Genomic DNA, 25,233 nt, shown 5'->3' on the forward strand with positions numbered 1-25,233 from the left:
CCGCCCCCTACCCTCCCCCCAAAAAAATAAAAAGGAGAAAAAAACAAAACAAAACCAAAAAACCCAAAAGCATTTGCCTTCCCTCCAACAGTCAGAGACGGGTTCAGAGAGTTGCCTCTTCAAGGGGACCAAGTGTTGTTGACTTTGATCTTAGGCTACAATGTGCTTTTTAAAAACAATGCAGGGAGAGGAAAATCAGAATATTGATCAAAGAGCAGTGACTTCCTGTGCCGTCGGTGTGCCTCTTCCGGGGCTCAGTTTTCACGCGTCTGCTTCCTGGGAGTACTTTTATCCTTTCGGGGTCCATCCTTCCCTGGCTTCCACGGGCAGCACCTCACAAAGCGCTGGCCAGCGCCTTTTTCGATCGCTTGATCATGCTGGGGTGGAACTCGGTGTGCCGCCGGGCGTGCTTTGTGAGGTGGTCACTCCTCATGAAGCGCTTCTCACACAGCGGACAGCGGAACTGCTTTTCCCCAGTGTGGGTCCGGTAGTGGCGCGTCAGCTCGTCTGAGCGGGAGAACTTTTTAAGGCAGTCTGGCCACGTGCAGGGAAAGGGCCTTTCACCTAAGAGAAAGGAATCAGACAGGATACAGTTTAAAGAACATGAAAAAAATTCCAAAGGGCAGTCATGGTCAATAGTCCCCACGACTCAAAGGATAAATCCCTTGGAGATGATTGTCATGTGTCCCCCTCCCCAAAATCCCTATGTTGAAGCCTTAACCCCCAGCACCCCAGAAAATGACTGCATTTGAAGTTAACGCCTTTAAAGAGGCAACTGATGTTCAACAAGGTCATGAGGGCTGTCCTGACTCCTGGGGGTCCTGGGGACTTGACAGCTTCCACATCCCTCTTTCCGATTGCTTTCCTTGGATTCATGCTAACGTCTGTGTCCCACTGAAAATGCAGCTAAGCCCTGCCTGCCAGATGTGATCAGGCCAGCATCCAGAACCTCCTACTGCGCCCCACCCCACAAGGTGAAGGCAGGGGAGGGTCTGTGTCCACATTTGGGGAGGACACACACAGGCAGACAAGCAGATGAGCTGTTGAAGATAAGAACCTCACTTGTTCCCCTTGTAAGTGACTGCCATCGCCCGGCTCCCAAAAGCCTGCCTCTGCCTACTCTTCACACCTTTCCAAGCACAGCCGACAACAGCTGCTGCATAGACAGAGGACACACAGGCTCCTGGTTTCCACAGAACTCTCCAGATACTCCTTGGCTAGGTGTGAGGAGTGAATATTTTCTCACTCCTGTCCCAGCCTTCCTGGAACCCATAGAGAAACTGCAGAGGCTGGGAGCTGTCCAGCGTGGTGCATTTGAGTCATCCAAAATTATTCATTCTATTTTCCCCAGCTTCTCTTAACCTGTGCTGATGAGATGCAGAAATATGATAAAACAAAACAAAACCAACCAAATCTATCACCTTTGCAATAATCTATTCATGATGAAGGCTCTCTGCTGTCTTCTAAGCAGAACGATAGTCATAACAACACCCTGTACAAAGTACTTTTCGAGGAAACCCAATGCGGGTAAAATGAATCTGCAGCAGTTGATTCTCTATGTGCAGATCTACATATAAACCCTTATGGAACTCTGAGTTGAAAAGCTACGGCAGCAAAAGGCAATAGCAAACCAATGAATGCTGGGTCCTACTCAAGGTAGATAAGAGCTAGGGTTATTAATGCATTTTGATGCTCGGGGATGGGGCTGCAAAAAGGAAAAAAAAAGTCTCCCCTGAAAAACTCAACAAAGACATGAAGTTGAAAACTACACTTCTGCAACTTCTATTAGAGAAACAGCATTTTAACCCACTTCACCAGACCTTTGAGCAAAAGTCAAAATACAGATTGTTACAACCCAACAAGGCTGGGCTTCTTGAGGCAAAAACAATGTCATGTATGATGACTTTTGTCCTACTCATGGTGCCAAGCATTTGGTAAATGCTCAAACTTTACACACACACACACACACACACACTCTCTCTCTCTCTCTCTCTCTCTCTCTCTCTCTCTCTCTCCCCTCCTGGTCACTCACATTGAAATCTGCTCAGATATTACTGGTTACTGGAGAAACCTGAGCCATTCCAGAATTAAGACTGCAGTAAAGTCCTCTTTAACCCCAGTGAAGCAGCTATGGGGGAAATGTTTTTCTAAACATGTTCTATAAAAATATAACAAGGGGTCAGAATTCATAGAATGGTAAGTTGCAAAGAGCCAAACCAAACCAAAACAAAACAAAACACCCTCTCTGCTCGGTCCTTTTTGGAGCCCTTCCTCCACTCCTTTCTGATGTGGTGGGGAGGAGGACAATGAAAGGAAGAGCTCAGTGTTTTCTCAATGCTTGTTAAGACAAAAACTCATTAGAAGTGGTTTTCTTGGAGGAGCACTAATGTGGCTTAGCCTCCTCACTGGCACGGCACTCATTTCTTTCAAGTGAGTCATGAGAGGAGGGGGTTCATTTAGTTGAGGGGATCTGTGTCCACCACCGGGAAAATGGAACAGAAGACCATTCAGCTGTGGGCTAGGATTGGAAAAGAAATAAGATACTCTCGCTGTGTTCGGAAGATGGCTTTATAGAAGTGATCGTGGAAAACTGGCATGAAGCCATCAGAACAGGAGAACTATTAAATTTCTATGCTTGTGACTTACATATATTTCAAGTGTAATCAGGGTCTGTTCCCACTGAATTCACTTTCGATCTAGCTGACAGTGATACTCTCTTGACTGCCCCTTGGAGCTATCATTTTGTGATGGTTCTCATTGCTTCTAATCCAAGTGCTGTCATTGACCGAGCATCCTTATCCCTGAAGTGTTTCACAGAGGGCACCACACCCACAGAGCCCCAAGAAAATCTAGAGCCAATAGAAGCCTTCGTTAGGCTCATGTAACTTGTATAATTCAAGTTTACCGTTTTTGACGCATTTAAAAAAGATCTGCTTGGAAGTGAGTTGCTAGTATAAAAGGCCCGGGATCATTTTGATTTATCTGGCATCCTTTGGAAAACCTTTAAAAACTTTTTGGTCAGTGATCTAAATCAGGGGCTAGCAATCCACATCCCACTGGCCAAAACTGGCCTGCCATGAGCTAAGAAAATGTATACGATTCTTATATTCGGTTTTTACCAAGTGGTTGAAAAAAATTAAAGGAATATTTCATGACAGGAGAAAATTATATGAAATTAAAATTTCCTTGTCTGCATATAGTTTTATTGGAAACAGCCATGCTCATTGGTTTAAGTATTATCTACAGCTGCATTTTCAAAACAGCAGTGTTGAGCAGTTGCCCACAGAGACTGTACAACCTGCAAAACTGAAAATTTGACTATCGGGCCCTTTTGTCAAAAGTTAGTTGATTCCTGATCTCAATCAAAAGACTTGAAGCCGGGCGTGGTGTTGCACACCTGTAATCCCAGCTACTGGGGATGAGGCATGAGAATCGCTTGAACCCGAGGGGCAGAGGTTGTGGTGAACCAAGATCACGCCACTGCACTCCAGTCTAGGCAACAGAGTGAGACCCTGTCTCAAATAAATAAATAAATAACAGAGGACTTGAACTTCTAACTGGCGTACACCAGAATTTGTAAATGCAAATGTCTTCAGGAGCCAGACACATTAAAAAAAAGATCAGGGGCAGGGTGGGAGCAGGTGCATTCAATCATGGATTGTAATGGATTCCATGGTGGGCTGAAGGGTGCTTCCCCTACTTAGAGGCATTCAAGTTCAACATTATAAATTATGGTGCCACCCAGTGGTGTGTATGCAGGCTGGATTCTGCTTAGGGACCTACAATTGGCAGCCCTTTGAAAAATCTCCCACCTTTTTAACACAGTGGAGAGTTTGGATCTAATAGGCCGTGATGTTTAATCTAACATCCCGGCATATAAGTTAATGACAGTCATATAATAAGGCATTATTTAGAAAATGATAGATGTTTTGCACTTAAGAAAGCATGGAATGGGGAAGTCACAGGTAGACAAGAACAGAATTAAGGCTGAATGGGACCAGAGATGATCTGCAGAGGAGGAGAGGACTGGCCTAGAGAGACGGCGACTCAACCTTCAGCTGGCAGCCGGGGGGAAACCAAGTCAGGCCCTCTCTTTGAGGCTCAGTGCTAAGCTCTAAAGGAGAATGGTCAGCCTTCATGCCGAACAAACCACACAGCAATGCAATTATCAATTAGAGAATCTTTAGACCTACCTGTCTTTAATATTAATGAGAGAGTTACCATCCTCCTGGGAAAAGGGAAAAAGGTACCCAACAGACTTGTACCACTGCATTATTTCTGACCTTCACAGGAAAACACACCCAGAGGCAGTGACACAATAAACTCCGCTTTACTGGAGCACAGCTGTTAACAGCACAAGTTTCTCTGAGTTCTCATTATTTATACACCACTCCCCGCCCCTTTCAGTAACAAGCTAAGCACCTCTCGCTGACTGACTCAGTTCAGGGTATAAAATAAATGTGATCAAAAAAGCTACTGAACACTGCGCACAATGCGTAAAAGGCTTTCTTTGCAGAGACAGAGCAGGCCTCCAGAATTCTCCTGGGCCTACGGAGGGTGCGAGAGCAGCAGACTGGGGCCCCTGGCTTTGTGCTTGCCTACTTAGCACAAAAGGACACTTGCTGCTTTTGAGAGGGAGCCTCCTCAACTGCTGATTAGTTGATGAGGCCAAATGAAGCCTATTTTTTTGTGGACAGTCCTGAAATGAATGGAGGTGAGATCTCCATAGAGAAGACAGAGGCCGGGCCCTTGGCAAGTGCCAGGCTTGCTCACTGGACACAGGCAACCCTCCCCAGGCTCCCTGAGCTGTCCAGGCTGCCACTGAAGTCCTGCCTGGGGTCAGGGAGGCCTACCATCTGAATGTCGTCTCTTTCCTACCTGGTTCTTCTCATCTTCCCTGCCCCACCCAAGTATAGGGATGGGTCTAACTTGAATGGAGGCAGGAAGGTCAAAAATACAAAATCGAAAGCTTCCATTGCATCTAGCAAAAGTAAACCAATCTGGCAAAAGACAAATCTAAGGGATTTAGGCCTCCTTTTCAGAAGAGAACTCAAAAAGTGCCAATTAAGCATTAAGGTTTCCTGCAGATGTACAAAATCAAGTCTTCTTTTGGAAGAAAAATAACGCTCAGCTGCTCAAGATGGAGCACTTGAACACAGAAGTTCAAGACCAGCCTGGGCAATGTGGAGAAACCCCATCTCTACCAAAAATACAAAAAATTAGCCAGGCGTAGTGGTGCTTGCCCGTGGTCCCAGCTACTTGGGAGGCTGAGGCGGGAAGATCACTGGAGCCCAAATGTTGAGGCTGCAGTGAGCTGTGATTGTGCCACTGCACTCCAGCCTGGGTCAGAGTGAGACCCTGTCTCAAAAAAAAGAGTGGTTTCTGACTGCAAAAACAGCACTGGGATTCCATAGATAAAAGAATCATTTGGGCTGGCTGTGTGGCTATCCCAGCACTTTGGAAGGATGAGATGGGAGGACTGCTTGAGCCCAGGAGATCAAGACCAACCTGGACAACACAGTAAGACCCCAACTCTACAAAAGAAATGTAATTTTCAAAAGGATAATTTGATATCATTAAATCGTACTGATATTCCATTTAATAGCTCATACACACACACACACACACAGTATCATATACACACTCTTATCATGTACAAAATAGTATGTGATAAAATTGAACAACCATCCCTAATAAAAGCTTTCAGGAAAATAAAATAATTCCTCAGCAGGATAAAAGATCAGCTCTGGAACCTTTCCTCGGCAAGGTCAACAGTAAAATAAAGGTAGTATTACTACTAAAGTCTAGCCCAAAGCATAAATGGACACCCACTCCCATTGCTATAATTTAACATTTTCCAGGAAATACTAATGAGTGCAATTAGATAAAATAAGAAGTAAATTGAGAAGAAGCGGGCTTATAAAATAAGAATTATTTGCAGTTGACATAACTTTCTCTTTGAAAAAAATTCAAGATAACTGAAAAATCTAATCTAAATTAAAAGTGCATTCACAGGTGTAACTACACAAAAGAGCACTGGTTTTCTTATATGCTAGCCGTAACCAGTCAGAATAAGCCTAACAATAAAAGTTCAAGACCTTGGTGAAGAAATGCAAAAGCCTTGATGTAAAAGAAAATGAACAAATGAAATGCTCCCCGTGCCTCTGAATGGTAAGGCTCAATGGTGTGAATATGGCAATTCTGTACAAATTCATCTATGAAATTAACACACACCATAAGAATTTCTTTTTCTAGAACTTGACAAAATTATTTCTGAAGTTCATTTGGAGGAATAAACATGCCCAACTTGCCAAGAAAATTCTGCAGAAGAACAAATAATAACTGAGCACTTGCAACAGTAGTTATTAAAATGTATTATTAAAGCTGTAATAATTAAGATAGTGAGATAGCAGCACAGAAAAAGACAAATCAGTGGAACAGAGTAGGGTCTGAAAATAACCCTAAGAATCTATAGCGATTCTGTACATGGTAAATGGGGTATTTCAAATCAGTGAAACAAAAAATGTTTAATTCAGTAAGTGGCTTAGACATCAGGTAAAAGAAAAAAAATAAATCTTAATCCCTACCTCATACTTTTCACTCAAATGATTTCCAAATGGGTTATAAATGTAAATGTAAAAAATAAAGCCATAACGATAAAATAGAGGTGAATATTTTTAGAATCCTAGAATGAAGAGAGACTTTCTAAACATGAAACCAAAAGCAAAATCCTACTTGAAGGATAGTTCTGAATACGTAAAATGTTAAAATATATATAGGTAGAAAATTTAAGAATCAAAATAATAAATGAATAAAAGAAATTGTAGCATATGACAAAAGGTTAAAATCTGTAACACAGAAAAGACTTGCAAATCAAAAAGAATAGCCCAACTTAATAAAAGTGGGCAAGGATGCAAATAAATAATTTATAAAATAAGAAATACTGGCCGGGCATGGTGGCACATGCCTGTAATCTCAGCACTTTGGGAGGTCGAGGCGGGCAGACTGCTTGAGCCCAGGAGTTTGAGACCAGCCTGGGTAACATGGCCAAACCTCATCTCTACTAAAAATGCAAATATTATCCAGGCTTTGTGGTGCACACCTATAGTCCCAGCTACTCAGGAGGCTGAGGTGGGAGGATCACTTGATCTCTGTGAGACAGAGGTTGCAGTGAGCTGAGATCGTGTCACTGCACTCCAGTCTCGGTGACAGAGCCAGACCTTGCCTCTAAAATAAATAAATAAATAAACAAACAAACGAACAAATAAATAAATAAAATACTAATGACCAAGAAATAAATACGAAAATATATTCAATCTCACAATTAATCAAAACATGCCAATGAAGACACCAGCAAGATATCTGTGAGGTCAGTGAAAACGTTAAAAAATCTGTTTATACCAACCATTGGTGGAGGCATGAGGAAACAGGCCCTCTACCACACTGGTGGGATTTATAATCAATCCAGGGCCATTTGGCAATATTCTCCTGCAGATTATTTTTGGCAATTAATTTGATGATAATTAGATAGAGACACGAAAAGGGATACCAGCATTGCTCATGAGAGCTAAAAGGTAGTAACAACTTAAATGCTCAACAATAAAGGGCTGGTTTAATACATACAGTATGTCCTTACAGGGGACTAATATGTACCTGTGAAAAAGGTACCAGACTGTTATATAATGAAATGGGAAGATGTTAGCCATACACTACTAACTGAGAAGAATGATGAATGATCAGCTGCATAAGTGTGTGAATATATATGGAGAGAAAAAATCCTGTTGCCCCCAAAATGTGGGCTGAGTGAGGTGGTTCACGCCTGTAATCCTAACACTTTGGGAGGCTGAGGCAGGACTATTTGAGGTCAGGAGTTCAAGACCAGCTTGGGCAACGCTGTAAGACCCCATCTCTACTATAACTTAAAATTTAAAAAAATTTTTTTTAAGTAAAAAGAATATATACAAAATTTGAACAGTTACTATCTATCTCCAGTGAGGGGATAAAGAATAACTTATACTTCCTTTTGTAATTTTTCCCTATGTTTTCTGATTTTTTAAACAGTGAGTATAAATTTCTCTTATGAGAAAAGGTAGGAAAAAATTATTTTAATATTTTTTAAAAGTCTTACTGAAAACAGTGGTACATCTGAGTTTAAACCGTTCCACAAACGGCTTGATCAAGAATATATTCCAGGCCAGGCATGGTGGTTTATACCTGTAATCCCAGCACTTTGGAAGGCTGAGGAGGGAGGACTGCTTGAGGCCCAGAGTTCAAGACCAGCATAGGCAACATAGTGAGACCTCATCTCTTAAAAATTTTTAAAGAAATATTCCATGGGCATGGAAGTGGAGGGCAGGGGGTGATTTATTTTCTACTGAGAAATTACTGGACACTTCAGTAATTGATCCATGACCAAAGAGAGGAGAAAAGTCATTTTGTCTTCTTCTCAAATTTATTGTCAGAAAGTCAGAAACTTCCTGGCCCAGTGTGATGGCTCATGCCTGTAATCCAGCACTTTGGGAGGCCAAGGCAGGTGGATCACTTGAGGTGAGGAGGTTGAGACCATCCTGGCCAACATGGCGAAACCCCGTCTCTACCAAAAATACAAAAATTAGCCAGGCGAGGTGGCACACGCCTGTAATCCCAGCTACTCGGGAGGCTGAAGCAGGAAAATCGCTTGAACCCAGGAGGTGGAGGTTGCAGTGAGCTGAGATCGTGCCATTGCACTCTAGCGTGGGTGACAGAGTGAGACTCAGACTCAAAAAAAAAAAAAAGGAGAAAGTCAGAAACTTCCTGAATATACTATATCTGTTTTCTCACTCCTCTATTTCCACCTCTCCTACTTTTTCCATATGTGAAAGGGACATGGCCCTCTTATAAGAACGGACAGGAACCTTCCTTCAGAGGTGGAAATGCACAAACAGCAACAGTAGGGTTGCCCAACAAAGGAGCATCCTTGTTAGAAAGCAGATGAGGAGTCAGATCGTGAAGAAGTGCAAAGATTTGAGTCTAAGAAAGCGTTTTTTTCATGGGCCAGGCTGGTGGGGCATGCATCCACATAGACCTGCCCTGACCCTAGGCCTCAAGCACCCCATTGTCCATCACCATCTGGCTTCCCTCCCCACCAAAAAGCAATGTCGACATGCAGGTATGGAACATGAACAGTTGCTTTTTCCCCATTCCCCATTACCCTCATGTGCAGAACCACCAATACACATTACAGAAGAGGTGTGCAGGCCGTTCCTGGGGACAGACGAGTCCACACTTTTCTGCATACATCATTTCAATGAACACTGAACTCAAAAATCATTCATTCAAAAGTCTCCTGTTTAGCAGAAATATTGCTTTGCATATAGATGTTTTGAATGAATAAAAATGTTAGATAGGCTTTGTAAGAATAATCCTGCCTGAATGCCATCCCATCATATTACTACCATTTGCTTCTGACCTCTCACTGAATCCTTTTTGTGATTTGGCTTCTGTTTATATTTTATTTGTTGATACAACAGAGACAGTGTAGGGCTTAGGTGTGAGATTTTACTTCTGGATCTCTGTGTTTATCTGTAGAAAGCAACTTGTCCTATGCTTTAGGTTCTGAAATGGTAAGTGGGTGTGTCTGTGACATCTGTACACCGCACTTCCTCATTTAAGCATGCTGGAGTCTAAGAAGCAAGCCTATCCAAATATCATTCACACGTTCCCAGCCTCAGCTATCTGTGAGATAGCACATGTGGTCCCAGCAGACCGCAAACAAAAGACAGCAGACAACAGAATTTTTTTTTTTTTTTTTTGAGATGGAGTCTTGCTCTGTCACCCAGGCTGGAATGCAGTGGCGCAATCTTGGCTCACTGCAACCTCCGCCTCCCGGGTTCAAGCAATTCTTGTGTCTCAGCCTCCCAAGTAGCTGGGATTACAGGCACCTGCCACCATGCCCAGCTAATTTTGTATTTTAGTAGAGACAGGGTTTCACCATGCTGGCCAGGCTGGTCTTGAACTCCTGACCTCAGGTGATCCTCCTGCCTTGGCCTCCCAAAGTGCTGAGATTACAAGCATGAGCCATGGTGCCCGGCTGACAAGAGATTCTTGACTCTTTAGGTTATTGATTCAGTGAAAGCTATACATTTTTTTTTTCCTATGAGGCAAGGTCTTGCTCTGTCACCCAGTGACATGATCTCAGCTCACTGCAGCCTCAAACTCCTAGGCTCCAGTGATCCTCCCACCTCGGCCTCCCAAGTAGCTGTACCACAGGTGCATGCCACCACACCCAGCTAATTTTGCTTATTTTTTGTATAGACAGGGGTCTCACTATGTAGTCCAGGCTGGTCTCAAACTCCTGGGCTCAAGTAATCCTCCTGCCTCGGCCTTCCAAAGTGCTGGGATTACAGGCATGAGCCACTGCACCCGGCCAAGAGCGGTCTTGAAGTCTCAGTTATACGGCCCTGCCTGAAAACTAAAAATAGTGCAGAGGCAAAATGCGGACCCTAAACATACATTTTTAACACAATGAAGATCTGCCTTGTGGTGTAGTGTGATAAAAGACCATATAAGTCAGAGTCACAGAATTTAGAGGTGGATAAAATCTTAGTGATCCTCCAAAGGCCCAGAGAGATGATGCAACCTCCCCACAACCACACAGCTAGCCCTTCAAAGACCAGATCCTGGCCCAGACTAGGTAATTCCCACCATCCCAGACTCTGCTGCCTCTGTCCAGCTAATTGTGGAAAAGATAGATAATAAATATCCACCTAGGCATTAAATATTGAACAATATATAAATGCTTAATGGCAAAGCTATCCCAAGAACAGATTCTTGGAATCTTTGCATTTTGATGATTTTATCACAACGGAATTCAAATCTGTCATGTTTTAGATGAAGCCAACTCAGAGGGCAGATGACGTGCCCAAGGACGCCCTGCACAATAGTGTGTGACCAGATTAAAACCAGGTTTCAAATTGCTCCTTCAGTTTTATGCACAAAATGAGATTAGATGTGAAAGAAGAGCCCAGACTCAAACTAAAAGCACAGAGACTGACCTTTCACGGTGCCTTTTTTTCGAATTCTCTGCCTTCCAGGCCCTTCCTTCCATATGCGTTGCCTCGGGGGAGGGGGGTGGTCAGACATAGTTTAGAATAAATAAGTTGCCACTGAGCTTTAATTTTCAAAGTAGCATTTAGAAAACTCATTTAACACTTGTGCTGGTGTCATGTCATTTTCCTTTTGAGAAACTGGAAACTCTTTCTGTTGCTATTATATTAATAAAGTTGGTGTTTATTTTCTGGTTTAAAAAAAAAAAAAAGTCCTTGAGCTTAAAAAACTCTCAATTTGCCAGATCTTCCAACTAAGACATGAGGGGCAGAAAAAGAAAAAGAGAAAGAGCTGGTAGGACTGTATTAGAGACACAGAGGTCTCTAAGAAGTGTCCAGGTCTTTATTCTCCTTGTAGAAACAGCCTTTGAGGCATGCCTAGAGGAAGTGCCTTATACAAATAAGGCCCTCTTGGAAGCCCTGCACTGGCCGTGACACCTGAGGAGTTGGGGAGCTACAGCTGAGAGGGGTCTCAGTGCGTGCACCCTTCTAAGTGCAGGGTGGGGAAAAGGACTGCGTTCCTGAGCCCAAAACTGTGCTGTTGGAGAAATCCACAAGAGGACTGGGTCACAGTGCAAGGATCTAACACCTAGACCCACTGATGTCAGCCTGTGAGGAGGGGGACACAGGCAAGTGTATGAAGGACATCTCAGTGGACATCATCACAGGGTCAAAGGACAGCATGCAACATGGCTGGCTCTCCCATGAGACTGAAACAAGAGATGGGCCCATGCCCACCAAACAAAATCACTCTCAGAGGAAGGAAAGGCAAGGGACCCCAAATCAGAGAGAGAGAACCTGATTTTGCAAACATTTAGCCAAAAGAGAATATAATTTAATACGGAAGTAACTGAGACCCTGAATTGCCAAGAAAAAGATTGTCCCCCAGCAGCAGAAATGGAGAGACTGATGCCTGATTAGTCAACATCTACTCTACCTGCTGAGCTGTGGCATTCATAAGGACTCATGGTGAAAAGTGATGCCACTCTAACAAGTGTTTCATCCAGCTTTTTCCCTCTGGGCTCAACCTTTGCACACTGTATGCACACTGTATGGTATGTAACCCCCACACCACGGTATGGCTGCAGTGACCATAAATCCTACTCAGACATGCCACATGGGCCACCAGCAGCTTTTCAAGCTTTTAACCCTTCTACTCCTGGGACGAAGTGAGCCACTAAGTCACATGGCTTGGTGTTTGGCACCAAAGACCACAAAGAACTGCAGGTCGGAGCTGTCCACCCTTCACAAAACAGCCCCCACTCAACCCTCCCAGAGATCTCAGAAAAGGAATATACTCCCCTCTTTGGGCATGTATTCCATTCAAAACATGCCCAAAGGCATCAGTCACTTTTATGCGGTTTTTGTTAAGTTGTTTTAAAGGCATGTATGCCTTTGGGCATGTTTTGAAATTTAGGAGCAAGCAGGGCTTTAAGAAGAAATGCCTCGGTTAGGCTGGGTGTAGGCCTGTAATCCCAACAGTTTGGGAGACTAGGGCAGGAGGATCACTTGAGGCCAGGAGTTCGAGACCAGCCTGAGCAATATAGCAAAATCTCATCTCTAAAAGAAAAATAAAAACATTTTTTTTTAATTAGCTGGGCATGGTGGTACGCGCCTGTGGTCCCAGCTATTCAGGAGACCTAGGTGAGAGATCACTTGAGCCAAGCAGCTTAAGGATGCAATGAGCTATGATTGTGCCACTGTACTCCAGCCTAGGCAACAGAGCGAGACCCTGTCTCAAGAAATCCAGCCTGGCCAACATGGTGAAACCCCGTCTCTACTATAAATACAAAAATTAGCTGGGTGCTGTGGCTCACACCTGTAATCCCAGCACTTTGGAAGGCCGAGGCGGGCAAATCACTTAAGGTCAGAAGTTCGAGACCAGCCTGGCCAACATGATGAAACCCTGTCTCTACTAAAGATACAAAAATTAGCTGGGTGTGGTGGCTGGCACCTGTAATCCCAGCTACTTGGGAGGCTGATGCAGGAGGATCATGTGAACCCGGGAGGCGGAGGTTGCAGTGAGCAGAGATTACACCACTGCACTCTAGTCAGGGCAACAGAGCGAGACTCCGTCAAAAAAAAAAAAAAAAGAAAAAAAAATAGGCTGGCTAGCAGTGGCTCATGCCTGTAATCCCAGCACTTTGGGGGGGCAAGGTGGGTGGATCACATGAGGCCAGGAATTCGAGACCAGCCTGGCCAACATGGTAAAACCCGTCTCTACTAAAAATACAAAAATTAGCTGGGTGTAGTGGCACGTGCCTGTAGTCCCAGCTACTCAGGAGGCTGAGGCAGGAGAATAGCTTGAATCTGGGAGGCGGAGGTTGCAGTGAGCGAGATCATGCCACAGCACTCCAGCCTGGGCAACACAGTGAGACTATCTCAAAAAAAATAAATAAATAAAATAAAATAAAATAATAAAATCAATTACAAAAAAAAAAAGAAAAGAAAAGAAAAGAGATGCCTCAGGTTAGAGAAAATAGCCTGTGTTTTTCACACTGGGAATCCCCACTTCAATGCGATAATGCTCACTGAACAAGCATTTTGGGGCTGGCCATGACTATGGATTGCAATATGAGAGAAAGCCAACTGCTTGGTTGTCATTCTGCTTATTTTCATTAAAATGGTAATGGTACAAAACTACTGTAGAATTATGGTAGCACAGGGAGTTAAGTCACTTTTATGCGTTTTTGTTAAGTTATTTTAAGCTCGACTTTTGCCTCTTATGATTTATTACAGTGTTTTTATTGGGCACTGTGCACACTGAATACATTTCTGAACCTCAATGGGAACTGCCATATAAACAGCTCATCTTTGTACAGACTAGGCTTTTATCTATTAGCACATAGGGTAATAAGTGTTCTGTAAACATGATTTGTTTCTCTGGACATTAAAATGGACAGACTGGAATTAAAACTAAGTCAATGGCTTTGAAGTTCACCCTGCTGCTGTTATACTTGTTCCATGTGAGGCTTTTGGTATCAGCTTCTAGAACATCCACTCAGGAGGGCCAGTGGGTGTCTGCCTAAGCATATGTAATACCTGTCAAAACCATCTATCTTCTGCAAGACCCTTCTGTACCTTCACTTATGGCCTATCTGTCTTTCAGGCTGAACTCCAGAGATAGTTCAGAGCTCTTTCCCATCAAAAGGAAGAAAAATATATAGAAAAAAAATTATCGTACTGTTTGCCTGTCATTTTGTCAAACTCTGTTCTTTGGAAAATCCTGTTGGTAGTTCTAAATGGGATGATAGCCGGGCATAGTGGCTCACACGGGTAATTCCAGCACTTTGGGAAGCTGATGGGGGTGCATCACCTGAGGTCAGGAGTTCAAGACAAGCCTGGCCAACCTGGTAAAACCCCATCTCTACTAAAAATACAAAAATTAGCCTGGCATGGTGGTATGTGGCTGTAATCCCAGCTATTCGGGAGGCTGAGGCACCAGAATGGCTTAAACCCGTGAGGTGGAGGTTGCAGCGAGCCGAGATCGTGCTGCTGCACTCCAGCCTGGGCAGCAGGGCGAGACTTTGTCTCAAAAAAATACAAATAGTCCTGGCTAACACGGTGAAACCCCGTCTCTACTAAAAAATACAAAAAACTAGCCGGGCGAGGTGGTGGGCGCCTGTAGCCCCAGCTACTCGGGAGGCTGAGGCAGGAGAATGGCGTAAACCCAGGAGGCGGAGCTTGCAATGAGCTGAGATCGCGCCACTGCACCCCAGCCTGGGGACAGAGCGAGACCCCGTCCCAAAAAAAAAAAAAAAAATACAAATAGAAATAAATAACTAACTAAATGGGACGATGGAGTGAATAGGTGTTGGTTTTGCCTGTCTGGCATTTGTTCCCTTTTGAATAATAAATAACACATTAAATTTCCTTTTGGCAACAACTCCTTCACCACTCTGGGTACATGTAATTCCAGGGAGGGTGACCCCACACCTCCAGACCCAGAGATTGGATGTGAGCCAGTCATGCCATAGTGATTCATTTCAGGGATGGGGCACACAATCTGAACTAGTCATAGAGCTTAAAGCCTGGAACTTTTGCTGGAATCATTGGGAATGGAAAACCGTCTTTCCTTGGGGCTTGCTTAAGTGGCAGGATATGAGTCTGGAACTGTGGGCAGCCATCTCACCACTATTTGGAGACAGCCCTGCCAACCCCATGAATGAGGCCATAGCAAAAGGCAGCAAAACTGAGCCATAGAGAGGCAGACACTGAGTGCCTGTATCCACAGACACCGAAATGAGAGCTACCCCTAGATGTGTTTGTAACCTGAACCAATAAAGTTTCATTTTTTTTTTATTAAGCCAGTCCCTGTTTGGATTCTGTTGTCCTGACCAATACAGCTTTGGGCCCACAACCAGGTTATTTTTCAACGGGAAGGAAGCAGCTTCTGGATAACTATGGAAAATACAGAGTAGGTGTGGTCAGAGTCCAAGATTTCTGCTGACACTCCTAACCGAGGTTCGTGAAAACCAACCACAAGCCAGAGTTAGAACAACAAAAGAGTAGACAGCTGAAGACTGGTGGCTCTGGGACCAAACCCAAGAGAACCACGTAAAACACAGGGTCTCTTCCCACTGGCGGAAACCCAAGGGGTCCAGATCAGCAAGCATTCATGCCCAACTCCACCCACCTAGAGACAGACTAGGAAAATTCCAGTGTAACCTTGAACTAGGTTAACTAACGCCCAGTCTGACTCCTCCTATTAAATGAGAATAGCACCTTTCTACCTCACAGGATTGCTGTTGAGTTTAAATGTGACAATGCATGTAAACCATTTAGCTTGGAACCAGACATATAATAAATGTTAGATATTATCATTATTATCACTATTAGTCACAAAATCCAAGGTGCCTGGTACCAGCATTTTACATAGCTTTTTGCAGGTAAGTCACTCAATAAATAATTTAAGTGAACGAGATGGTCAGGTGCAGTGCCTCATGCCTATAATCCTAACACTTTGGGAGGCTGAGGTGGGCAAATGGCTTGAGCTCAGAAGTTTGAGACCAGCCTGGACAACATAGTGAAACCCAGTCTCTACAAAATATACAAAAATAGGCCGGGCGTGGTGGTGTACATCTGTGGTCCCAGTTACTTGGGAGGCTGAGGTGGGAGGATTGCTTGAGTTGGGGGCAGGGGGAAGTGGGGGCAGAGTGCAGAGAGTGCAGAGCCAAGATCCTTCATGCCACTGCACTCCAGCCTCGGTGACAGAGTGAGACTGAGTCTCAAAATAACAATAATAATAATGATAATAATAACAAATAATTTAAGTGAATGAGGCAGTGCTGGACTAATCTGGAATTCTCAACAAAAATTCTAGGAATCAAGGGTTTCCTGGACATGCATATAAATTCTTTATTTTTAATTATAATGGTGTGCTAAATGATTTAAACACCTCATCTGAATTAAGCCTCATAACAACTTCATAAATATGTAATTACTGAGCTCCATTTTACAGATGAGAAACCTGAGGCTCAGAGAAGGTAAGTGGAGCCTGAGTTGTCATAAATAGAATGGTGGAGACAGGATTCAAAAACCCATGTCTGAGGGACCCGAAGGCCTGTGCTCTGACCACTCTGTCTACTGTCTCTGTACTGAAGGTAAAGGCCCCTCACATTCCAGTTCCTCAGTCTTGGCTGTTCAATATGAAATGGGTCAGGCCTTACTCTTCCTTTCTAACTGACTGTCTTATCAAAGCTAGCTCTCTGGAAGAGAGAGATGGTGAAACCTTTTCTTCTCCCTCTATTTCTTTGGGCCAAGATGATCTGTAACTTTGCTCCCAGTTCTAAAATGTCCAAAGAGAGACTTTTGTGTTTTTGTCCCTTGCCTATTCCACTGGTTCCCACTTTGGTTCAAGTCAGGCCCTTTGGGAGACACTCCCTTCCACAACGACGGAGGCTCAGCTTGGAAAAATGTTCAAACTTCATTGAAGACGTAACACCACGGACTGCATTTCAAATCCTTGTCATTAATTTTGTATGGCTTAAGCTCCCGTCTCTTATTTTAATCTATTTAAATAAATGTCCCCACTTTTAAAAGACTCAATCCTTAACTGTAAGGATTGGTTTTTCTCCTGTTCAAATTCTCCTAGATTCCTTTTTCCTGTTCAAATTTGTGATCATTCTCAGTTTCATTAAAAAATAAACAAAGTCAAAGGCCCAGTAGCAGCAGCTCTGGCTTACATCATGAACAAACTGGTTCTCTCAGCTCTAGAACCTTTAGATTTCAGATCCAGATTCTTCACTTCTCATCTCAGGATTCCAAAGTCAATTATGCCACACTAGAAACTGAGATTAAAAGAGAAGGCTTCGGGCACACCATCCAAAAGGCTTTGGACACACACGGCAGTGAATGCCCTGGGAAGGTACCATGTATTTAAAAAAAACAAGGGTGCATTTCACTCCTTCAGTGGGGATCACATTCTTATGAATAATAATGTTAGTCCTATTATTTGCTGAGGGGACTGCTTGAGGCTGGGATAAAACAAATGTTTACTCGTGGCCTTAATGCATCAAAAAGGTATTAAAGTTTCAGGAGGATTCCAGGTAGGCAGTGGTAGGAAACCTCTCAGCAGCTCTGCCTTGGACTGTTTCAGAGAGTGCTGCTCCCATAAAAAGGGCATAGGCCACCCTACCTAACTCCACCTCTGCCCTTTCACTTGGTTAACTCCATGAAGCAGCTCTTTAAGGTGAAAAGAAAATGTTAATGTCCCAGGAGAGCAAGGGGGGAAAAGAATTCAAATGAAAGTACTGCAAAGAATTCAAAAGGAAGGAAAAATTCCTAGGCACCCACAGAGCCAAGCTTGAAGCTAGGGGCTTTAGCACGTTCTGCTGACAAATGCTTCCAACTACCTAGTACCCTCATAAGCTGGTGAGGCTCTGGGAGATTACACAGTATGACCACTCCCATGCTAGTCAAGGTAGAGAGGTGGCTTTTGAACCCTGGTAGTGTGCTTTGAAGCCCTCCAAGTCCCCCCAAAACGTTTCAAGAGAATAATCCCCATCTCTCTGAGAGAGGGTGGGGATGTGCTTTCTTACAGACAAAATGATGGATGTGATGACCTCCCAAGGTCACTTCCAACCTCCAAGTTCTATTCTTTTGATACTAACAACTGCTGCCACCAAGTGCTCTGAGTTAAGCCTAGGCCTGTGACTAACTTCCAACAAAAAGTGGGGTGGAGAGAGAGAGCCAGGATTGCTCAAAGACCACTGAAAGAGGATCTCACTTCTTTCCCTTTTTAACCATCTGTGGGGTTTTTTTCTTCGTCTTCCTTTTGCCCCTCCTTTCTGCGTGTGTTGCATAGAAACAGAAAGTGCCTTTGTACCAATTACTAGGCACTAATTTACGCTCTTCAGTGGGCGCTGGGCTTGCTGGAGAAACATTAGGAAAAGGTGGGAGGGTCGGATGTGGGGGAGGATTCTAGCAGTGGAGGAAGGAATGGCATGCTACAAGCTTTTTCTCCAAGCCTGAGAACAGCCAAGGGGAAAGAGAGAGAGAGAAGAAAAAAAAAGAACACGGAAGATTTGGAAGTGAAGACTAACAAATGCGACAAAGCTTTTTTTTTTTTTTTTTTAATGAAGAATGGTAATGATCATAAGGCATTCAGAAATCAAACTGATGGGGTAGAAAGCAGGCTCCAACTAGAGCATGACAGATTGTTTTAGGGGCTTCTGAAAGAGTGAAGACCGGGAAATCATCCGCCCACTTTTCTTCTCAATGAACTTATTAAGGAAAACCATTGTCAGCCATTTTCCCAATATGTCATATGATGTTTCTCCCTGGGAAGTTCAATCTGGGAATTTCCCACAGATGTTGCAGAATGACTAGTCCTTGGGATAAGCGTCAACAATTGAGACAGGAATGTAAATCTGACCCTCATGTTCAGAATCCAAGAATTCATTTCCCTCAGCTTACATCTTTGTGTCTGAAGGTAATGGGGTGTCACCATTCAAGCGGCACTGTATTTACTCTGGTATCTCCCTCTCTCACGCAGGAACCCACTTATATCCTTGCCCTCTCTCTTCTTACCACCCACAGAAGATGTGAGAGGAAAATCAAGGGAAAGAGTGTGCGTACTTTGTAATCTGACCCCACTTGTGTTTTCTATTGTGAAACAGTAATCTTGCCAGCAGAAGATTCTCAGAGGCTCCCTGACTTTGTCTTTGCTAGGGCAGATAGATGGAGGATGACACAGGACACGCAGGAAATGAGGGAAGAAAGGCAACTGGTGGCTCCTACCTTGCCACTAGCAATAAGAACTGTAGGGTCCTGACAGCCTACAGCCCCAGGGTCAGATTTCTGCAGAAAGCTCAGGCTGAAGAATAGTTTGGGCATCTTTCACTTGATTCAAGGGAGTTTTAGCCTCTTGTCTAAAACCCAGAAGCAAACCCTATAGCAAACCTTTGCAGCCTTAGAAACCCATCTTCTATAGCTAGAAGCTATGTGTATGCAGCCTTCTGCATAGCTTGTTATTCTTCCCTAACAGGATACTTGATATCACTCCTGAGTGGGGTGGGGCAGCACCATCTCCCAGGGGGCAAAAATTGGTTCTGTGACAGGTGAAAAAGTCTTAGCTATTATGATTTGTCGCTTTCAGAAAGGGGCATAGTCCATAAACAGCTCAAGTGTATCTGTGGAATTAAAATGTAATGGGGGAGGCCAGGCGCAGTGGCTCACGCCTGTAAGTCCAGAACTTTGGGAGGCCGAGGTGAGCAGATCACTTGAAGTCAGGAGTTCGAGACTAGCCTGGCCAACATGGTGAAACCCTGTCTCTACTAAAAATGCAAAAAATTAGTCGGGTGTGGTGGCACACACCCATAATCCCAGTTACTCTGGAGGCTGAGGCAGGAGAATCAGTAATGGAGGGGTCAATTATGGAAAAAGGGTAGAGAAACAATTACCTGTGCAAGCACCCCTCAGGCCTAGTTGTAAATCTATGTTGGATGAAGCAAGTTGGGTTATGAAATGCCATTCCCTATCACTTTGGGGAGCCCTCTGGAAAGAAAAATGGGGTAGAGATAATGTGTCCCTAAGGATCCAGGCACAGGGCTTCCATTCCACTAACGAAGAGAAGAGATGGCAGTAAGGGCTGGGCAGGGCCTACTTAATGGACAGCCAAGCAAGCTAAGGCTCTCTAGTCTAGGGCAAAGCCTTGCCCTGTCTCTAAGGCCCCACCTCCCAGGCAATGAAGGTGAGTTTTTCCTCATACCTCTGATGACATCAGACTCTCCTTGACCAAACAGTTGACTCCAAAGCCTTTTACAGTAATTAAGGGAGAAGAGTACAAGAAGCTCAGGGCAACCTCATGCCTTTAAGCAAAATTCCCACCTAAGTTAGAGTTGGCCAGTGATGAACATTCCTAGAGGGGCCAAAAAAATCTGTTTTCCATATTGGAGGACAACTTCTACTACAGAGACTGTCCAGGTCCCTCACACCAAGTATGCCAAGGATCCCAAGAATGTGTTCGAAGAGGCTAAGGAGAAGCACAAGCCGCCACTCGGGGCTTTTGTAGCTCCCATCTCTCCTGGTTTTTTATGAGCCTCTTTTTGCACTATATATATATATACACACACACACACACTGAATATATATATATATATATATACACACACACACTGAATATATATATACTGAAAAACATTTTTTCATAGAACTCGGGTGTGATGTTGGAATTTGGGGTTTTCTCATCTTCAGAATCCTATAACCAGTGTTATCAAACTCAACCCATTGTCAACACTTGGCGATAGCTGACTTAAGCCCCTCCAAAAAGAGAATAAAATGGCACCTGGCATAGAAACAAGGCCTAAGGTTTCTATCATCCGGATATCAACCCAGCATGATTCAACATCAGCCTGTTCTGATGACTTCTGAGCTGGAATTAGAATGTAGTTGTTTCCTTGTCCAAACGATAACACTGCCTTTACCACCCACCCCCCAAAATCTGCCCATACTCTACGTGAAGGGTATGCGCAAAGTCAGGAGACTTAGGATAAACTTCATGTTAATTACATTTTCAAATAATATGCTTGATATATTTTCATATAAAATACTCCAATAGTTCTAAAATTAATCTGAAACAGTACAAATACATCATAAAGTGTCCAAAAGTCTGGAAACAGGAAAACAGTATATTTGTTGCATCTTTTTTCTTTAGATTAACAATGGATCCACTGCTTAAACTTCAGAGGTATGTCACTGGAAAAGATCTGCTCTGGTTGAAGAAAAACAAACTGAACACACTATTTGAAAATGTAAATTAACATACTGCTTAAAAATAAGTTTATCTGCCGGGCGTGGTGGCTCACGCCCATAATCCCAGCACTTTGGGAGGCGGGCGGATCACAAGATCAGGAGATTGAGACCATCCTGGCTAACACAGTGAAACCCCGTCTCTATTAAAAATAAAAATTAGCCGGGCGTGATGGCGGGCGCCTGTAGTCCCAGCTACTCCGGAGGCTGAGGCAGGAGAATGGCGTGAACCCGGGAGGCGGAGCTTGCAGTGAGCCGAGATGGCACCGCTGCACTCCAGCCTGGGCGACAGAGCAAGACTCCGTCTCAAAAACAACAACAACAACAACAACAACAACAACAACAAACAAGTTTATCCAGTGTTTCCTGATTTTTGAGGTGAAGTTCTGTATATTATACACAAACTATAGAACCCAGCATTTCTCAAGGGGCTACTGTGTGTGGAACCCTACTAGGTGCTTTATAGATGTTATCTTTGCACAAGAACCTGTGACTTGCGGATAGTAGCCCTATCTTGTGGATTAAGAAAGTGAGGCTTAAACAAAGCAGAGGTTGCAAACTTAAAGGCTTAAAAGACATCATGTAAATTATTAAAATATGAAGTACTGCCCCCATATCATGATCAGTTCAAGTCAATTGTTGCTAGGCTGGAATTCAGGCCCAGTTTTGCCAGATCTTTTGATTTTTCCAGACAAGTCAGAAATCTGGACTCATGCCATAATCCTCTGATTTTTAGATGTTGGTAACTAATTAAATTTTTATAAACCCTGTGTTGGCCAAGCCAAACAAATCTGCAAAGCAAATTCAGCAGCAAGCCTCCAGTTTGCAAACTCTGAATTAAAGTAACTTGCTTATGGTCTCAAACGAGAACACAATAGGACAAATCAGAACCCAGCTCAGTCAGCTTCAACCGTGTCTTTCCTCCCAGCACACTACAGAAGTAGCAGCACTGAATTAGAAGAAAATCTGTTTGAATGATTCAACTTCTAAAGCTGGTGTAGAAGTGGTCTATGGAAGTGGCAGCTGTATGTGTCTCTATAAGGAAGTGAGCAAGCTGGAGGGTTTCTTACAGGAACGTTAGCAGCACTGAACAAGGGGGTGTGGCAGGGAGTTCAGCTCTTAAAATCTTCACAGAATGCAGACATTCCAAATGCCCTCTCTGCCCACCTTCTTAATTTAACACCAGCAGAAAGAAAATTAGGAAAGCTCCTTACCCTACCCTAAAGTCAATTTAAATTCAAGTTGTATCTGAAACTTCCAAATGCGTGAGACCTCCAAGTCTCTTATTTAAAGTAACCTTAACACATACCTCCTCTAGCAGGAATACACTTCTGACAGTATTAACCCAGGCCGAGGTTTTGTTCAACCGTGCACTAAGATTAGAGATCCCCAAAACATAGACACCTGCAATCACCATATCCCTAGGTTCAAAGGACTGTAGCACTTCAAGCTGAATGAACATCTCACTTCGTTTTCCACTCCTGACTGGGAAAAAGGTTCTCCTGAAACAGCTGAGCCGAATGACTTGCCTTATGGAGAATTAAGGAGCAGCACGCATGCACGCACACATAAGCAGCCATTTCTATAAATGCCTGAGAAAAATCACTCAGCCGAATGGCCCAGAACGCTGGAAACCCTATTCCTGAGTCGGACAGACTCTGGCAGCTCACAGAGGCACTGCAGGCCTCCCTGGCTGCACGACTGGGCAGCTCCCTGAAGGAGAAAATGTCTTTGCTCAAGGTGGCAGTGGGTGCCGATGGGAACAACTGAACTCGGGGAACATGGCTGACACAGCCAGGCCCGCCCAGCAGCTGTTGGTGAGTAACATCCTCCGGTTAATACACCCCTACTTCACCCCCAGAGCCACACTAAAGGTCACATCCCCAACACCGGCACATGCCTTTCAGCAACCTTACAGACACAAACCTTAAAACGTGCTGTTTTATGGCAACCTAGATGATGACCCGAAACAGAACCTAATTTTGCATTAACCATGGAGGAAATTCAGTCTGATTCCGGTGCCAGCAGCCACCTCCACAAGAAGAAGTTTCCAAAGGAAATGGAATGAGAAGCAGTTACGTGACCTTTCTTTTAAAAAGGAAAGCAAAACAAAACAAAAAACCCCAATCAAGTATCACTTTTTTTTCCGTGTATCATTTTTAAACCACAGGCCCAAGACCTCATCTTAAAAGTATCGAAGTATTACACCAAAAAATGACAACACTTTTCCAACTAACTCCAACAATACCCTCTCAAACACGGTGTCACAGGACAGAAGCAAAAGGCTTATCTGAGAGGACCAAGCCCCGCTACCTCATCTGAATGGCGTTTGTAAAAGAAGCGTTCGGAAGATGGTCAGACAGCATATCCAAATGTGAATGCTTTCCAACTTTCACCGTGCATGTTAAACACAACCAAGAGAACTAGATGACCCAGGTCCCTGCAAGTCTCCAACGCCCATTTTAAAAGGCAGATAGATGTCTTTCTGGCCACATTCTTGTCCGGCCCTTCCTCTCATCCTCCCTGGGAGGAACTATTCCCTGAGGCCTCCAGAACCGCCCAACATTCATTACCAAGGTTGACCTCCGGCAAGGACCACACCTCCCTGCAAACCGCCTGATTCAGGGGTGGAGGGTGCGACCTAAGTAACATGGCCAAAAAAAAAAAAAAAAAAAACTCAGCTCTGAAATCTGGCTCATTAGGAAGGCTAATGAGTGAAGTTAACCACCATTACTTGATCAAACTCCTCTGCTCCCTGAAGCAGGGTTATTTTAAACCTCTCGGGGGACTCCTGGCCAAATTTAAAACCACCTTGGCAAGCCCAGAAAAGTAGCAGGCATCCAGTTAAATGAGTCCTTAGTCATCCCTAAAAGGCTCGAAGTAAAGTGCGCCGCGTCCCCCCTCGGTTTCAACCACTTCTCTGCAACCCGACAAGGGAATTAAATAAAAGATACGCCATCTGACTTCCCCGCTGCCAGCGTCTTTCCCAGGTGGGGTGGCCCCACCGTCGCAGGGTGCGGGAGTCCCGGGGGCGGGGCGGGACAGGGGAGGGGCGGACACCACTCCCCGCGAAGCCACGCACCGCACTCGCTCTGCCCGCCAGTTTAAGGCTCTCGGTGGCTCCCGAAGGCCGGGGACAATTAAGGAGAGAGTTAGCTTTCCGCCAATGCACATTTAAATTATTTAAAGAGTTAAACCGCATCTTATCCAACATGTTTGCACCCTTTCGGCCGAGTGCAGTGTCCCGAACGCCCAGGAACACTGCCTGGCCAAAGGTTAACTAACCCCAGAGCTCCGGGCGAGAGGGCGACGCCGCTAACCTGTATGCACTCTGTAATGGGCTTTGAGATGGGAGGATTTTCCATAGACTTTCCCACAGCCACTGTAGGGGCACTTGTGCCTCTTTTCGGAGGCGTGTTTCCCCTTCGCAGCCACTCCAGGGTGGAGGAGGGAGAGCGGGCTGGGCGCGCTGCCAGGATCCTGTCTCTCCTCCGGGCTGTGGGAAGGACTCGACCCAGATTCGGTGGTCACGTCGCTGTCGGATCCCATATCCTCATCTGGACTCTCCAGACTGTCGCTGCACACGGAGGGGGTCTGGATGGGTCGGTACTTGTTCAGGTCCAACAAGCTCTTGGCGATGGTGACCAGCGTGCAGTAATCCTTCCAGGTGTCCCCCGGGTCACCGTGCTCCTTGGTCACCTCGCGCTCAGGTAGTCGCAGCCGCTCGGCGTCCGGAGCGCCCCCATGCTCCGGCACCGCAGCGCGGTTCGAAATGGAAACCAGACACTGGGCAGCCACGAAGTCCATGTAGGCGGCCGCGGACATGGTGCGGGCGACGGCAGCCCAGGCGGCGCGGCCAAACTTGGCGGTGGCTGCGGAGGTTCGGCTCGCCCTGCCC

The 25,233-nt window shown here is 44.6% G+C and overlaps 1 protein-coding gene across 1 annotated transcript; it reads right to left on the reverse strand.

The window, feature by feature from the left end:
- Positions 1 to 10: 10 nt before the first annotated feature.
- On the reverse strand, positions 11 to 25,233 carry KLF9 (KLF transcription factor 9). Its single transcript, XM_017873068.1, has 2 exons — positions 24,656 to 25,233; positions 11 to 564 (listed from the first exon to the last, which is right to left on the reverse strand). The coding sequence occupies exons 1-2, from the start codon at positions 25,158 to 25,160 to the stop codon at positions 335 to 337; spliced, it is 735 nt and encodes a 244-aa protein (XP_017728557.1). The 5' UTR covers positions 25,161 to 25,233; the 3' UTR covers positions 11 to 334.

The sequence above is a fragment of the Rhinopithecus bieti genome, unplaced genomic scaffold (assembly GCF_001698545.2).
Source record: "Rhinopithecus bieti isolate Rb0 unplaced genomic scaffold, ASM169854v2 scaffold_7648, whole genome shotgun sequence".
Classification (NCBI taxonomy): domain Eukaryota; kingdom Metazoa; phylum Chordata; class Mammalia; order Primates; family Cercopithecidae; genus Rhinopithecus; species Rhinopithecus bieti.

Bases quoted from the DNA above. Each gene is read 5' to 3' on its own strand.
- KLF9 (XM_017873068.1), bottom strand. From the start codon at position 25,160: ATGTCCGCGGCCGCCTACATGGACTTCGTGGCTGCCCAGTGTCTGGTT. The intron at 565-24,655 runs GTTAGCGGCGTC...CCTTTCTCTTAG, and splicing joins CCATTACAGAGTGCATACAG to GTGAAAGGCCCTTTCCCTGC.